This window comes from Tamandua tetradactyla, chromosome 6 (genome assembly GCF_023851605.1).
Source record: "Tamandua tetradactyla isolate mTamTet1 chromosome 6, mTamTet1.pri, whole genome shotgun sequence".
NCBI classification, from domain to species: Eukaryota; Metazoa; Chordata; class Mammalia; order Pilosa; family Myrmecophagidae; genus Tamandua; species Tamandua tetradactyla.
The window spans coordinates 42277628-42292229 of NC_135332.1; the positions used below are offsets into that span (position 1 = coordinate 42277628).

Here is a 14602-nt window from a genome sequence, read left to right on the forward strand (position 1 = left end):
AGTGTGACTGAAGTCTCCATTTGCCCAATGTGCCTAACTGATCTGGCGAAAGGAAATGAAGATTTCATCCTTTTTTTCAGGTGCGGGATATGGGATAGGGCATATGTGAAGGGGGCAGAGGGTCCAGGAGCTGTTTCAGCTTCAGATGGACTGCTGGATGGAAAGAACTGCTTGTCTGTGAACTCAACTCCTCTACAGCTGTTAACATTGAACTCTACTAGAAACCACACCTGGCTCAGTGCGTTTCCTTCAATCATCCAAGGTCTCCTGGGGTCTCTGGGAAGTCTGAATCTGGGAAGGGGCAGGGATAGCTAGCATTAGTCTCCTTCCTGCTCAACACATCTTTTTCTCCCCCGTCTTCTGTATCCTTGTTGCCATTTGCTCTAAGTCTAGAATTGGGAGGAGGGGAAAACAAAAACAGGAAGTTCTCACTCAAGGTTCTAGCTGGGTTTCATAAGAGACCCATTTTCACATGAACCCCTATCTTCTGTGTTTGAAAAGAAAAGAGGTGCTCCAAAAATAAGGCCAGAAACTTTGTCAAACTCTCCTTTCCACAGCAACCCATCAGTATATCAAGGACTTGAATGGCCCTGACAGCCCCATCCAGAGACAGTCCAAGTCTGTGGTGCCCCTAGAACCTACTGGCTCTGTCAGTAGGCAAGGAGCTTGGAGAAAGGGCTTAAATCAGGGCCCATCCAAATTCCGGAGCAAAAATTCTCCTTTCCCCAAAAATAGAGGGAACAAAGGTTAAAATATACTGAGTAGATGGAAATACTAGTGGTCAATGAGAGGGAGGGGCAAGGGGTATGGTATGTATGAGTTATTTCTTTTTATTTCTTTTCCTGGAGTGATGCAAATGTTCTAAAAAATGATCATGGAGATGAATCAACTACTATGTGATGATATTGTGACCCATTGATTATATACCATGCATGGAACATTTGTATATTAATAATGTTCATGTTTTTATGTTTTTTTGGTTTGATAATAAAAACTAAATTAAAAAAAAAAAAAGAGTTCCGGAGAAAGAGGGAAAGAAAAAAAAATTATCTTTCCCAACCCTCCCTCCCCACTGACGCCTCCCTCTGTACACACTGGGGAGGGGGTCGGGAACAGGGGCATAATGGTCAGGTCCACAGGACTGCTCGTGGCCGCTGAAGAGGACCCTGACCCCAACAACTCAGGAATGGACACCAATTGCAGCGTGATTTATTAGACAAGACGTGCACGTTTTGACAGGGCCTCAGTAACCACGGGTTCCGTCACTGTACAGCACAGGGCCAGGGTAAAAGGGCTTAAAGATAAGACAAATTCTTCCCATGAGTTGAACGGGAAAGAAGGGGAGGATTCTCCTTCTTCCTTCTCTAATACTCTGGGCCTTAGTTCACCCCGTGTCAGGAGGGTGGTGACCAAGGGAAGGTGGGGGCAGAATGTGTCACAGCCAGAAGTGGGCTGGGGCTGAGGTTGTCCTGCTCATGATCAAAATGCCCAGCTTGACCATCCACCCTCTCCCCACCCAGGCCCCAAGATCTGGGCACTGTTCCCAGGCCCCCTGTGGGTATGTTTGAAAAATACAAAAGCGGATCCAATGCAGAACATCATGTGCAAACGGAGGAGAAGGACTGAGCTTCTGCAGTCTCCTGAGACTACAGCCTCACTGGTGGGTGCGGCAGAGGTCAGAGTGCATTGAGATGCTTTGGAGAAGGGTCTCTTCTTGATCCAGGTCAGGTGGATGGCTGTTGTCACTAAGCTTAGGAAGGGTGATTGATGAAAGAGGAGCAGAGACTGAAGGGTAGGACTGAAGGGGGTTATCTTCCCCCTCCCTCCAGCAGGTGAGTGGGCTGGCCAGTCAGAAGCAGATTGCTGGTACCTATGGGAAGCCGGTAGGGAAGAGGCTGAGGGGCTGGCTCTCATTGGTGGGGAGCGGAGATCGGTAGCCATCAAAGTTTCTTGGGATGCTGCCGCTGGTGGAACCTGAGCTGTTACTCAGAGTCTCGATGCTTCCCTCTCGTTGAAGTTCTGCAAGACAGGGGGTAGAGTCAGGCCTGGTTAGTGTGGGGTCTGATGGGTTGTCACACACCCTGGGCCAGGCTACCTGCCTTGAGGCACGAATCTGGGGCTAAGGACATCCTTCTGAGGGCAGAGTGGGAAGGGACCCCATCTGCTCCCAGATGGGCTGGGAGGCTGCTCAGGTCACAGGGAGGTTTGGCCAGGGGAAGAGAGAGCTCAAGTTTTAGATGAGTCTTTGCAGCAAACCTGTTTAGGCCAGAAATATGGCTGCCCAGCTGACTTAGCTGGGCAATACTGCTTGCTATACATGTGTCCACACCTGCACTCACACTCAGTAGCTCCTGTCCTGGATCTACTGGTCAGGCAGGCAGGGAGAAACCAGGGCACGAGGACTGCAGCCTCCCTGCCTGATCTATCCCTCTTTCTCCTCCCTGCCCTGCCTGCCCCAGAGCTTCCACCCCAGGCTTAGCCACTCACATGCTTGTACTTGTTCTCATCCACATACTCTGCCTGCTACTCAGGCTTTAGCCCACCTTTGACATCACCTGGAAGGTGTCCTGTTTCTCTGCAGAAGGGGAGGCCTGGTTTGAGGGGAGGGCTACTTCAATGGAGAGAGGATCACTGCATACCTGGAGTGACCCCCGCCCTTACACCCTGGTCTCCTGGAGGCCCTCAGAATGTACATTCTTAGAGTTCCTGAAAAGTAGGCAGGCAGAGGGAGGCAGCTAGGGAGACTCCCACTCCCTCCTCTTCCCTTGTCTGGCCTCTGCACATCCATGCAGCCATTTTGGTTACAGCAACTTGCTCCATCTCATTCAGCTGTGGGTTATCTTAACTGCCCCACCATCTCTTGACCCAAGACAAGGTAGTAGGGTAAGAGGTTGGACAGAGATTTCCTTGCTTGCTGGATGCAGGGAAGAAGGAATGCCTTCTTAGCTCTTTGAAGATGGCCAGTTCATATTACCTTTCAGTCCCTCATAGTGGGATCTAAGACACGTCCCTGGGCAGTCTCAGGAAGTCTGCCTCAAGCCAAGATGTGGTGACCTGTGGCCTCTCCTTCTCCAAAGTACACCTGCCTATGACTGAGCGGGGTCTTGCCTGTTCACCCTCAACAGCACAAGACCTCAAAGCAGTCATTTGAAACAGCAAGTCTGCGCTTATGTGGTCTAGTTTGAGACCTTTATCTTCTGTCTGCACCGGCTTCCAAGCCCCCTGCCTCCATACACATGCAGCACAGCTGGCTTTGATCAGGGAACAGGCCACAGCCTTTGCCCCTGCGCTGACCATCACTAGCCAGGAACTCACCCCCGGTGCCTACTCTCCCTGCAGTCTGCCCCAAAGACCTGAGGCTGCCTAGTAGCAGTAGCAGCAGCCACAACATGAAGCTGGGGTGTGGGGGAAGAGTCTGTGTTACCCTCTTTCAGAGCCTCAGGAAGGCACCTGGAACCAGGCCCAAGGGGCCCTTAGGATTTATCAGCCATGTCTGGGGTCTGAGCCCAGGTTAAAAGGGTGCACTAGGATACCAGAATTTCAGGAGACTAGGGACAGGGGAGAAGGGAGGCTGTGCACACAGGCCAAGGGCCTGGCTATGGTCCCAGATCTCCAAGAGACAGTGCCCCTTGGGGTCCAACCCTGAATCAATCACATTATCTGGATATGAACAGAAAACAAGGGAGGTGGCTGCTGAGTGGGATCTCTTCCCTGCTCATTTCAGTCTCACTAATTTGGGGACACAAGCCATTGTGCCAAGATAGATGATGGGAAAGTAAAGAGTAGACCCTGGAATTTCTGTATGGAAGTTTCAGACTCCAAGAAAGCTGCCATCCCGCCCACAAGCAAGCAGAGGCGTTTTGGGAGATGCCTGAGACCCCAGCTTGGTTCAGAGGCCCTTGCCTTCATGCAATGCAGTCCCAGCACTAGGGGGCGCTCACAGCAGGGCCAAGAGGGCAGGAGTGGTGAACACAGGCAGTAGCAAGAAAAGCAGGGGCTTCCTTAGATCCTGGACACCAGACCCAAAGAAGAAAGCCCCAGATGAAGGAGCAGAAGAGCCCACTAGTATGGAGAAGGTGGGCCTTTTACCAGAACTGAGGGGCAGGCCTAAACCATTTTGATACAAAATGCTGACATGTCCATAATGCCAAAGAACTGAAGGAAACCAGAGCCCAGGACCAAGCATGGCATTCACATCCCATGGTGCAGGCCCACAGCAACACTCGAGGCCCCCCACCACGCGAGCCTGAGTGGACACACTCTGTTCCATCATGTGACATTGCAGGGCTAGTCGTCAAGGGGGTTTACGAGATGAACTGGCTGCTTTGGGGGTCAGGGACAACCTGAGCTGCCTTGCTCATGTTTCCTCTTACCTAATTAAGTGTGGGGTAAGATGGAAGTGGGCAGGCTCATCCTTTGTCCCCACATCCTGAGGTAACCACGGCTCTGCTGAATTCATCTCCTGTACACCTGCCCAGCCTTTCCCTCCTCTCCATCTCCACTGCCACTGCCCTGATTAGGCCTGCACGCCTACCTCGATACTGCCCCATGACCTCCAGCTCCTCTCTCCCAGCCCATCCCCCATACCACAGCCAGAGTGGTCTGTCTACAGCACAAACCTCATCTTACCTTTCCTCTGCTTTTAATGACACCTATCAGCCCTCAGGATAAGGTCTAAACTACAGAGTAGGACAAAACAGCTTCCATGATCTGTCCCTCCCAGATCCCACCTCTCAAACGTTAACCCATTACTGTATCTGAGGAACCAAAGTAATGAACTTGTATACTTTTTGGACCTTTTTGGACCTCTCTGGGTTGCTTTAGGCCTCTTTCCTGTGCTCACGCAACTCCCTCTGACTGCAAAGCCCATCACAGGTTCCCTTGGTCCTTCCACAGTTCCAAAGCTGCTCTGTGAGCCTGTCCTGTCCTCCAGGTCTCACTGTGCTCCACGTTGACACCTACCATAGGCTCTCTGACACACTTGCTCACAGGTGTGTCCCTCGAATAGATGGAGGGCTCCTTGGGGGCAGGTTCTGTCCTTTATTCACCCCTGTACTTCTGGTGGCAATAGGGCCCAGAATATAATCAATGCTCAGAAAAAATTTATTGAATGAATGAATGCATGATGTGGTAAGGGGAGGTGGGGGGTTATTCTTAGCATGGACTCATAGTAAAAGAAGCAGGGACCTGGCTGATTCTGGGACAGTCTCCTGCATACTTTCAACAGGCCTTCTGTCAAACTCGTTTTCTCCTCTTCCCATTGAAAACAGAAAACTGAGTGTGTGTGTGAAGTGGAAGTGGAAAAAGAGGTACACACGGGCTCCCCTCAAGTCATCCCGGCTGCCCAGCCCTAGCAGCAAGCTGCGAATGGAAATGGGTGGCCTTACCTTCCTCCATCCCGAACGCATGCTTTGTTACTGTTGGGTTGCTCACGGACGCTGGGCTGTTGGCATTGTTTTTTTTTTCCTTTTTTTTTCCCTTTTGAAAAGAAAAGCATTGAGGAATCTTTTTGGAAAAGATATGGACAACAATTGAGAAGTATACTGATCTCTGCAAGCAGGTGGAGAGGGTGTAAGGAGGTGTGGGGTGTCACACTGGGAGAAGGATAAGCTTGCAGCTGAGTACTGCAGTCAAGGACAGTGACATGCATGTGTAGGGAGTGGGGACCAACCAGTCTTGGGGGCCCCAGAGATAGAACTGTTGTGATAGAGCCAAGAACCCCTTCAGCCCCTGGGGTGGGGAAAGGGTAGCCACACATTGAGCATGAAGAACAGCTTTGGGAAGAGGGGAGGGTCCTATGGCCCATGCAGTGCCAGACAAGGCCCCATGCAGGTGGGTTGCTGGGACAGGAAAGAGGACAGGCCGCACAGTTTTCAGGGGCTCCTCTGACTGTTTGACTGGGTAGCCTGTGACTGACAGCCCAGGTTGAGGCTGCTGCCCTTCTCCCCTACTCCCAAGATCCTGAGATCTGGGCAAAAGCAATCCTGCAGCTGAGGTGGACTTGTGGGAAAGGCCACCAGAAAACTGCCAGGGCTGCAGGAGAGAGAGCTGGGGGCTCTGTGGCTAGGAACTAGGAAAACGTCCCCAGCAGCAGCCTTCCATTTTAGTAGGCATATGCAGACTCTGGTGGGGGATGGGGTGTAGAGGAACGTTAGCTCTAAAAGAGGCTGTTCTTCAGGCATCGAAGTACGGTGGGAGGATGAAAAGGAGTAGCACTCAGAGAAATGGCCAGACTCCAACATCAGTTAACCTTATTCTGACCTCATATCCTCCAGGGACGTTGTGTCCCTGGAAGGGAGGCGTTAGTCTTCCCATTCTGCGGATAGTGGAACCAAGGAAGAGTAAGAAGCCACTAGCTCTGGGGAGTGCAGTCCACCTGAGAGAGAACTGGTGCTGTACAGGCCATGGGAGCAAGATGCCAACACCGCAGGCACCGTGACGATGGGCCCCCAGCTGCCTGGCGCTGGCTGTGTCCCTCTGTTCCCTGTTTGCCCTTATTGAGAAATGGACCTGCTACACACAGCTGACCGTCTCTGCCACGGGCAACCCCTTAGGGGATTGTGACACCATGGACTAATGAGCAACGAAAAGAGGAGAGCCTCAACTCTCATGAAATAAGTGAAGAAACAAGAAAACTCAGCCTTCACATTGCCCTTCTCCCTATGAGGCCTGTCAAAAGTCATAGTGTTGGGGGGGTAGAGAGAGGTAGGCCCACCCCGTGGGGTAGGAGGAATCCTGGGTCCCTGGGAGTGCATGCCAAGAGAGAAACAGGGACGAGGTCACTTTCAGCCATGAGCATGGCTGCTCACATGCCTTGTCCCGCTCCCAGGCTGGGCTGTGTAGAAGGAGGGGGGACTCTCTATCACTCCCTTCACTGTAACTCTGTACCTCATCCCATAGTGGAACCCCACTGTCCCTGTGCAAAGGCATGAGCAGTGGAGACTACCTTCGTGGAGCTGTGGGTGGGTGCTGAAGAGCAGAACAAGGCAGGGCTCTGCCTGGAGGGAGACAGAGAATGGGGGCAGGAAGAGGACACCCTCTCCCATGGCACCTCTCCTGGCACCAGAGATGGCATACAGGGAGCAGGGCATGAGGAGTCCGTTATTTCCACATCTCTCTGTGGCCTTTCCCCTGGGCACAGAGGGAAGGGCTTCTCCATCTGAGGAGGGGGTTCTGAGCCTCATGATCTTTGAGCTGTCACAGTGAATTACCCAGCTGTAGCCTGCTGAGGCCTCTTTTCACACATTAGTCACTTTACTAAACCACCTGGCCTCTGGTTTGCTCATTCCCTAGGGATGGGCCGAAACACTGAGGATACAGGACCTCATGGGACTTTGGGAGAGCTGGTGAAGACCTGGTGGGTGGAGGACCTATGCAGAGGGTCAGAGGTGAAGTCTTACTTTGGGCTTGGTGTTCTCTAGTCTCTTCCAGGCAGACAGTGTGGGTACATCTAGCCAATCAGGGCACCTGAGGGAAGCCCCTTTGGCTTCTGGTAGGTGGGGGCATTGTGGAGAGCTCACAGCTCAGGGACCTGTTTCTGGGACCTGCGAGGGGTCAGGGAGTACAGTGCTGTGTATGTGTTGTGCATTTGGAGAGACTATGCCTGGGATCCCTGCTTCAGTCTCCAGACAGTCCCAGTACCTCCCTTTACGACAAAAGGGGCAGGCTACTGCGCGGCCCCTCTGGCTTCCAGAGATTCCAGTCAGCTCTGTTCTGTCCATGTAGAGCCTCACAGTGCTGTTCATTAAAGGGATTAGCAGTGTATTTTTATTGGGCCCTGGCTGCAGCCACACACCCTGGTCTCAAACTAACCACCCAAGCTGCCTGGTGGGAGTAAGATTAGACCTCAGGGTCAGGTTTACCCTGCACCCACAGCTCCACCCACTTCCGGCAGTAAGAGGGGAGAACGCTTCCCCCAGCTAGAGGCTCAGATGGCCTGAGAAGGGAGGAGGGGCAGCATCTGCCTAGACTGATGGAAGCAGTTGATGGCAGTTGTAAGTGTACAGGTTCTGGTATGTACCTGTGAGACTTGGCAAGTTTCTCAACATCTCTGTGCCTCAGTTTCCCAAATGTGGTGATGACAATGTCTATTTCATTGTGTGGTTGCAAGGATTAAATAAAATAACGCATATAGAGTATATCACAAAATGCTTAAAGCATCTACTCAATGTGAGCTATTTTAACGATTGTAATGGTAATTGTGATTATCCAGAGCACATTGGGGTCTCTCTGTGTCTTCTCTCCCTAACAGGTGTCTCTGCTATGCAGACCCCCACCAGCTTGGCTTCCACTGTTGTTGGGAAAGATTCTTTCTTTTTAATCAAGAAATGGCCCAGGGAAGAAGATGGCAGATATGTTTACAGCTTTTCATTTCTCTCCTTGCCTCTTTACAAATACCCTCTTTCAAGCTGGAAAATAAATTTCCAACTCTGTTGACATGCATCGATTTTTCCCTCCTGTATCAACCTCCCAGTTCTCCCATATTAGCAGGGGCTGTGATTAAGGCCCCAGTCTGGGTTGGGCTCAGTGGTACCCCAGGGAGTGGGTGGCCACACAGCACACAGCAGCTGGCCAAACTGCCTTATTTTGCTCAATACTGGCTCAGAAAACATTTGCAACAAAACAGAAAGAGTTTCAATCCCTTCTGCTAGGAGGTTTCTGGACAGGAGAGAGTAATGCAGGGGTGGTGGTGGGTGGGAGAATCTTCTAAGAGGTTATGGATTTCCAGCATCTTCCCCTGATATGATATATGGGACCAAGAGGCCACAGGACTGGTGTAAGTTCAGTAAAGTGATCCAAATGTGGTCTGCCCCAAGCAACAGAGCCTGGGAGTTATGCAACCTGGGGCTGGGGGAGAGAGTGGCTAAGGCGGTGGGGAGGCTTGAACACCTTGCTGAGGGGCTGAGCAGGGCTGGCAGCTTCCTGGTGCTGGGACCTAGAGAGATTAGCTCAGATGGTAACTAGGAGGTGGGTATGGCAAACATGGCCAGGGGCTGCTAGTCTTCTATCAGTCCTGGGCCTGGAAGCTACCATTCTCTCCTCCAGGACATAACTAGGGGAAGCAGAGGTCTGTTCAGTGGGTCAGAGATGGAGTTTGTTGAGATTGCCTCTAGAAAACCTTGGCAACCCCGTCAGAGACTACCCTCTGAGTTAGAGCCAGCCTCAGCCTCCAGGGCACTTTTTAGGAGGTTAAAAATGCAGCCGTTAAAGGAGGGAGCCTACTGGGAGGCCACACTCAGACACACCTTCCTGACTGTCTGGCTATCCTTGCCTTTTCCCTTTCCTTTCCTCTCCAAGCTTCTCCCTCAATTATCAGGCTCTTCTCTCACCCTCAGGCACCTTCCTCACAGTTCAGAGCTGGCAAAGATATCTTTGGCTAACAGATCAGAGAGTCTCTTTGTCCCCTGGCAGTGAAGTCTTGAGAGGACAAAGCCTAGGATAGGGGAGACCAAGGAAAGAGTCCCTTTTTTTCTCCACCAGGGGTTTGTGTCCTCTTCTGAGGCATGCTTGAGGAAGGCAGGGAAGGCAGCTTTCTCAAAGCTCAGGGGCTGAGAACAAAAAGTCTCCTGTTGCTCTGGTTTGGGCTAATCATGACTTGTTTGTATCTAAGCTTCATGCCCATCCTTGAGCATAGGCCCCTGGCAGACCAATGTTACCCACTTCTGTTGATATACCTTGCACACAGTCTCTTGCCATCAGCTTGCCTGGTGCAGGCTGTTGCAAGCAAGCACCTTTCTTCCTAACTGGAATCTCTTTGAACCCAAAGGTTCCCATGGATGTGTTTTATTTCTCTCTTACCCAATTCTTGTCCCCAGTGCCTCTGGCTACTGTGACACAGGTGTAGTAGACTGAGGCCAGCACCAAATGGCCTGCCCATCTCAGCTGCTCAGCTATAACCATGTAAATCTCTGGTGCTCATATGCTCATAGGATATCTGGAACTGTTTCCCTTGGCCACTGGAGCCATGCACAGGTGCCTAATAGCCTTGGTGGGGTTTGAGGAAAGACCTGAGGCTTAGGGGAGACTTCAGACCCTCCTGGGTGTCAACTGGCCCCTAGAATGTAAAAGTTGTGGCCAAAATCTGGAAAGGAATGATGGCCAAGGAGACTGTGAGTCAGGCAATCAGAGGACACTCTCTGTGCTTTAGCCTCCACCCAGAAAAACTGTCTTTCTTCCTCTTTCATTCAGTAGCCAAAGAGGAAAGGGAATGTTCCCAGGCCACTGGACAGCCCATTCATGACGGTAGGCTAGTGTGGCATAAATAACATTAAGTAGAGGCTAGAGGTAGGTCAGATCCACAAATCTTTGTTGGGCTCAGTAGGGCTTGGACTGTGATGACAGGAATACTGGAATGTTGGGGAAGGAAGGATAAAAGTAACCAAGAGAAGGGGAGGAAATGGTGACTACAGAATGAAGGATGGACCAAAGGGGTGAGGTAGGAGAAAAGAAGGGCTCAAGAGGGGCCCTGGACCTCTCACAGTCTTGCCCTATGCTCATTAGGGCCTGTCTCTGCATCTGGCCTATACCAGCTGGAACCAACTGGGGGGTGGGGTGGGGATGGGGGGACAGAGCATTTGATTCTCAGGCAGAGCAACTTACAGCCCAACCCCAAGTTTCTCTTCATAAACTGCTGATGCGCGATGATGGAAGGTCTGAACCTGAGGGTCTGTTGGAGTGGCTGGGGGCTGGAGACTTTTCCAAGGTCCCTCCTGTAGTGCCTGGCACTACACCTAGGCAGGAAAATATTCTAACCAGACAGGGTGCTATACTCCATACTCAGGAAACCCACATTACCCAAGCCTTCCTGAGTCTTAGTTTCAAAGGAGAGAAGAGAAGAATCACCCATCCAGTCTACTTGGACTGGTATCCCATATCCAGTGACCCTTCCACTATATTGGCATGACTTTAAATCTTGATCAAGGCAGAGTACATCATCCTGTCACAACATATTAAACTTGGGGACAGAAAAGGGTGAGCTGACCTGGTTCATGTTTTCCTGGTTTGGAGGTATTTTATAAGTTTGGCTGAAGCCATGCTTAAAATCAGCCAGATGTAGGAGAAGCCTTGAGCTCAAACTCCCAATGGATGGTGAGAAGAAAGGAGTGCTGCCATTGGGAGCTGAGGATATGCTCTAGCCCCAGCTCTGTCATAGACATGCCGAATGTCCTGGGCCCAGCACCTAATTAAGAGACTGCATCATCTGTTGACCAGGACAGGAGGATCTGCTCTAGTGACCTCACTGAGTGTGTAAGGCTCTAGTGAGAAAAGAAGGGGCTTTGAGAAGCAGAACATGGACTACATACATGTAAGGAAGGGACTAATATCATTGTAATGATATCCTGGTTAGAAAATAAGCTTTGCCATAGCCAGTGTCTTAAGCAGGCCGAGGATCCTGGACTTCTTTGTGTGCATGTGTGTGAGTTGGCATGTGGGCATGGATGCAAATGGGGGCTGGGGAGTTGTCTCAGGCCCTGTAAAACATACTCACTCCACATTGCTCTGGGGAGAAGACGGGGCTTGGAAACCCTCCCTCTGAACCAGGTGCCTGGCTGCTGCCCTGGGTCAGCTGGTCTCCTCAAGTCCAGTCACACAGTTCAGGAGACCTCGCCTAAGCTCCCAGGCAGGGGTCTTTCTGAGCTATCTCCAGAGCTAAGGATAACACAGGGACCTGCAAACCACAGGAGAGACATGGCTCCTTGAATGCTGCCGGCCTGATGGGCCAGAGCCACATCTGGTTCTCATTCAAATGTCCAAACATAATTAAATTCTCTACAATGCAGCGGAAGAGTTTGGTAAGATGTGGCTTTCCCCTCTTTCCATCAAGATTAAGAAATCACAGTCTCTCATTCGATTGGGCAACCCACTCTCCTCCCCAACCCATTCTCCTCCCTGCCACTGACCTGTTCCATTCTGCAAAGGCAAAGAACTGTTTTCTTATCTGTTTTCTGGAGCTTAAGGAGTTGGGACAATGAGGGACACACAGAAATGCCGCCCCCTACACATACACACACACACACTGTTCTGATTACCCACCTGAGAGGATTAGCAGCTGAGGCCAGAGCAGCAGGCTTGCAGGCTGAGCAAGTTAGTGCACTGTGGGTTGGTTGGTTGGGGTTGGGGTTGGGGATGGGGAGCTTAGTGCCTCTTCTCCTCTGGAAAGGGTCTTTCCCAACCCCAAGGAGATAGCTGCTATACCCAGGTTAACCTCAGAGACACAGTGTCCCTCCCTCTACTGCCTAAATACAGGGTGCTTTCTAAAATCCAGGGGATCTCTTCTTCATATCTCCTCACAATAGGAAGCACTTGAGAGTTCTGATTCTGGAGTCTTTGGGATGAGGAGTCCTCCCTTGAACCTCACATACTCTGGCCTGACCGTGTTACAGGCATCTGTGTGAAGTGGAGCTTCTTACAGTCAGGGTAGAGAGAGCCAATACTTCCTGCCCCTCTCAGCTCTCTCACGTTGCAACCTCGGGATTACTGCAAGGAGGGCATCCCTCCCTCCCACTCCACTCTCCCTCTACCACATACATAGGAAGGAGGGATATTGGAGGAATTGAGGGATATCACTCTAATGGAGAAGACCAAGTGTGACACCTGAGTTCTCTCAAGGAATCCTAAAGACCTCTAGGTCTCACAGGATTGCTCGTCATTTTTGGCCTGTCTGGGCCCTAAACATGTTAATGGATAGTAGGAGTCAAGGTGCAGCCCTCTGGGAAAGGGAGGGTGACCTGCTCAATAGAAGGGACACCCATTAATCTGAAGCTTCAGCACCTTTCCTCCTGTTCAGGATGTCTCCACATTCAGGTTAATATCCCTTTGACGGGGCTGCTTTTCCCAGCTTCCCTTCCCAAATGAGTATCTTCAGTTTATGGTTTCTTTTTACTCAGGGATTTATGACTTTCATGATAATGGGTTCCATTCTACTTCCTCCATGCCTATTTTTCTAATCATTGTGGTACAGGCTTTATGAGAGTTTCTTAATAAGTGGGGTTATTTTTCCTTTTGAAACAAACAGTCCTGCACATTAATGACTTATAGCAATGTGGATGCTACACAGAGACGAATGGGGGATGGGAAGGTGATGGCTGGGGTGGGGGTACAGGAGAATCTACTGATCAAAAAGAGCTTGCTGAAGTCCCTTTGAGACCCCTGGCCAGCTCCCATGCTGCTCCCAAACACGCTTATAGGCGCATGCGTAATTTGTCTGTCAAGGAAGGTTCATCAGGAGAACAGGCATATACAGGCATACACAATCAACCAACCCCAGTGTCACTGGCCTGGCTCTCAACAGGAATGTGTATATTTCCAAAATGATAAACTTTAGTTTGTAGGTAATAGATTTAATTGTACTTTATGGTGGCAATTAGTGCCAGGTCCACTGGTAACCTTTACATAAGTGAATAAGGTTTTAAGGAAATGGTCCCAGTTCTTGCTCCAGTTGTCCTAGGCTAAGCCTTAGCACAGGGAATGGCATTGTGGCCAGGGCCCCCTTTGGGGTCCCAGACTGTGCTCTTGAATCCACAGACTGCCTGGGAGAGAATCACAACGCTCAATTAATTGCTCTGGTGTCCTCTATGCAGATGAAAAAGGCAGGGCTGATGCTGGGTTTGCCTTTGTGCCCTGTTCACAGACTGGCTGCTGGTGCCGGGGCTCAATTCATTATTCAATTCTGCTAGCTCAGACGAGCCTTTCCATTTGCTCCTCCAGGAGAAATAACAAATCTAGAAATGCAATTCCACTTTGGTGTATTAAGATATTGATTTGCCTGTCGAGTGGAAGTGCATTTGTCCTGTCAACCCTCCCATGGGTGGGAAGGGGTTAACCAAATGTTTATCACAAGACTGGCTTCAGAGTTGAAAGTAATGTGATCAGTAATGAATTTTGCGTTACATTAGGTAGTATAAATGGACAGACAAGCGCAGACAACAAGTGGCCAGGAGTCGGGGCTAATCTAATGATGTAAAAATAGAGACAGCACCAATTATACTAGGGGCCAGCTCCAGGCTCCTGCAGGGACTGCAAATGAATAGGTACAAATCAAATTACTCACTAATAGACGCACTACAAGAGGGGCAGTCAATGGTAAATGCATTAGAGCCTAGTGACCTCTCTGCTCTGCACAGCAGAATCTGAAAATTTGACTTCCATCTTAAAAGTGGGGGCAGGGAGTGGCATTTTCAAAGACACTCTTGTTGGGTGAAGGACATCAACTGCTCCCCATCCCAAACCAGTCCTACCCAAAAAGTACCTCCTGTCTAAACTGATCTTTTGCCCTCATCCCAATGCTTTTTGAAAGCAAGCACCAGAGGGTAAGGAGGAAACCCCTAGAGGGACAAACAGAGTGGTGAGACAAAGCCTTTCCTGTAGGCAAAGACAGGAAATTACATACCAAAACACTTCACAGCCATGTGTCTCTCAGGGGTGATGTTTTTTACTGCTACATCAAGGACTGTGTCTGTATTGAAAATAAAATATTTCTTTTAAGAGGATCACAAAATGGACCTTCAAGAAAGTAAGCAGCAAGAGCTGAGATAAAAGTGAGTGATTAGGACAGGGCATGGTGGCTCACTGGCAGAGTTCTTGCCTGCCATGCTGGAGACCT

The 14602-nt window shown here is 50.4% G+C and overlaps 1 protein-coding gene across 17 annotated transcripts in view; it reads right to left on the reverse strand.

Annotated features, from left to right (window-relative positions):
• Window positions 1-1187: 1187 nt before the first annotated feature.
• The window catches only part of BCAS3 (BCAS3 microtubule associated cell migration factor), a 726008-nt gene continuing 712593 nt past the window's right edge, over window positions 1188-14602 (reverse strand). For 8 of the 17 annotated variants that reach the window (XM_077165016.1, XM_077165012.1, XM_077165014.1 and 5 more), the window contains 2 exons: window positions 14390-14455; window positions 1188-2019 (listed from right to left, as the gene is read on the reverse strand). In XM_077165016.1, the coding sequence (XP_077021131.1) occupies window positions 1871-2019; window positions 14390-14455 (215 nt within the window). In that variant the 3' untranslated portion in view covers window positions 1188-1870. Of the gene's footprint in view, window positions 2020-5387; window positions 5479-14389; window positions 14456-14602 lie in introns of all 17 variants that reach the window. The other 9 variants (XM_077165019.1, XM_077165015.1, XM_077165029.1 and 6 more) reach the window with 4 other exon arrangements.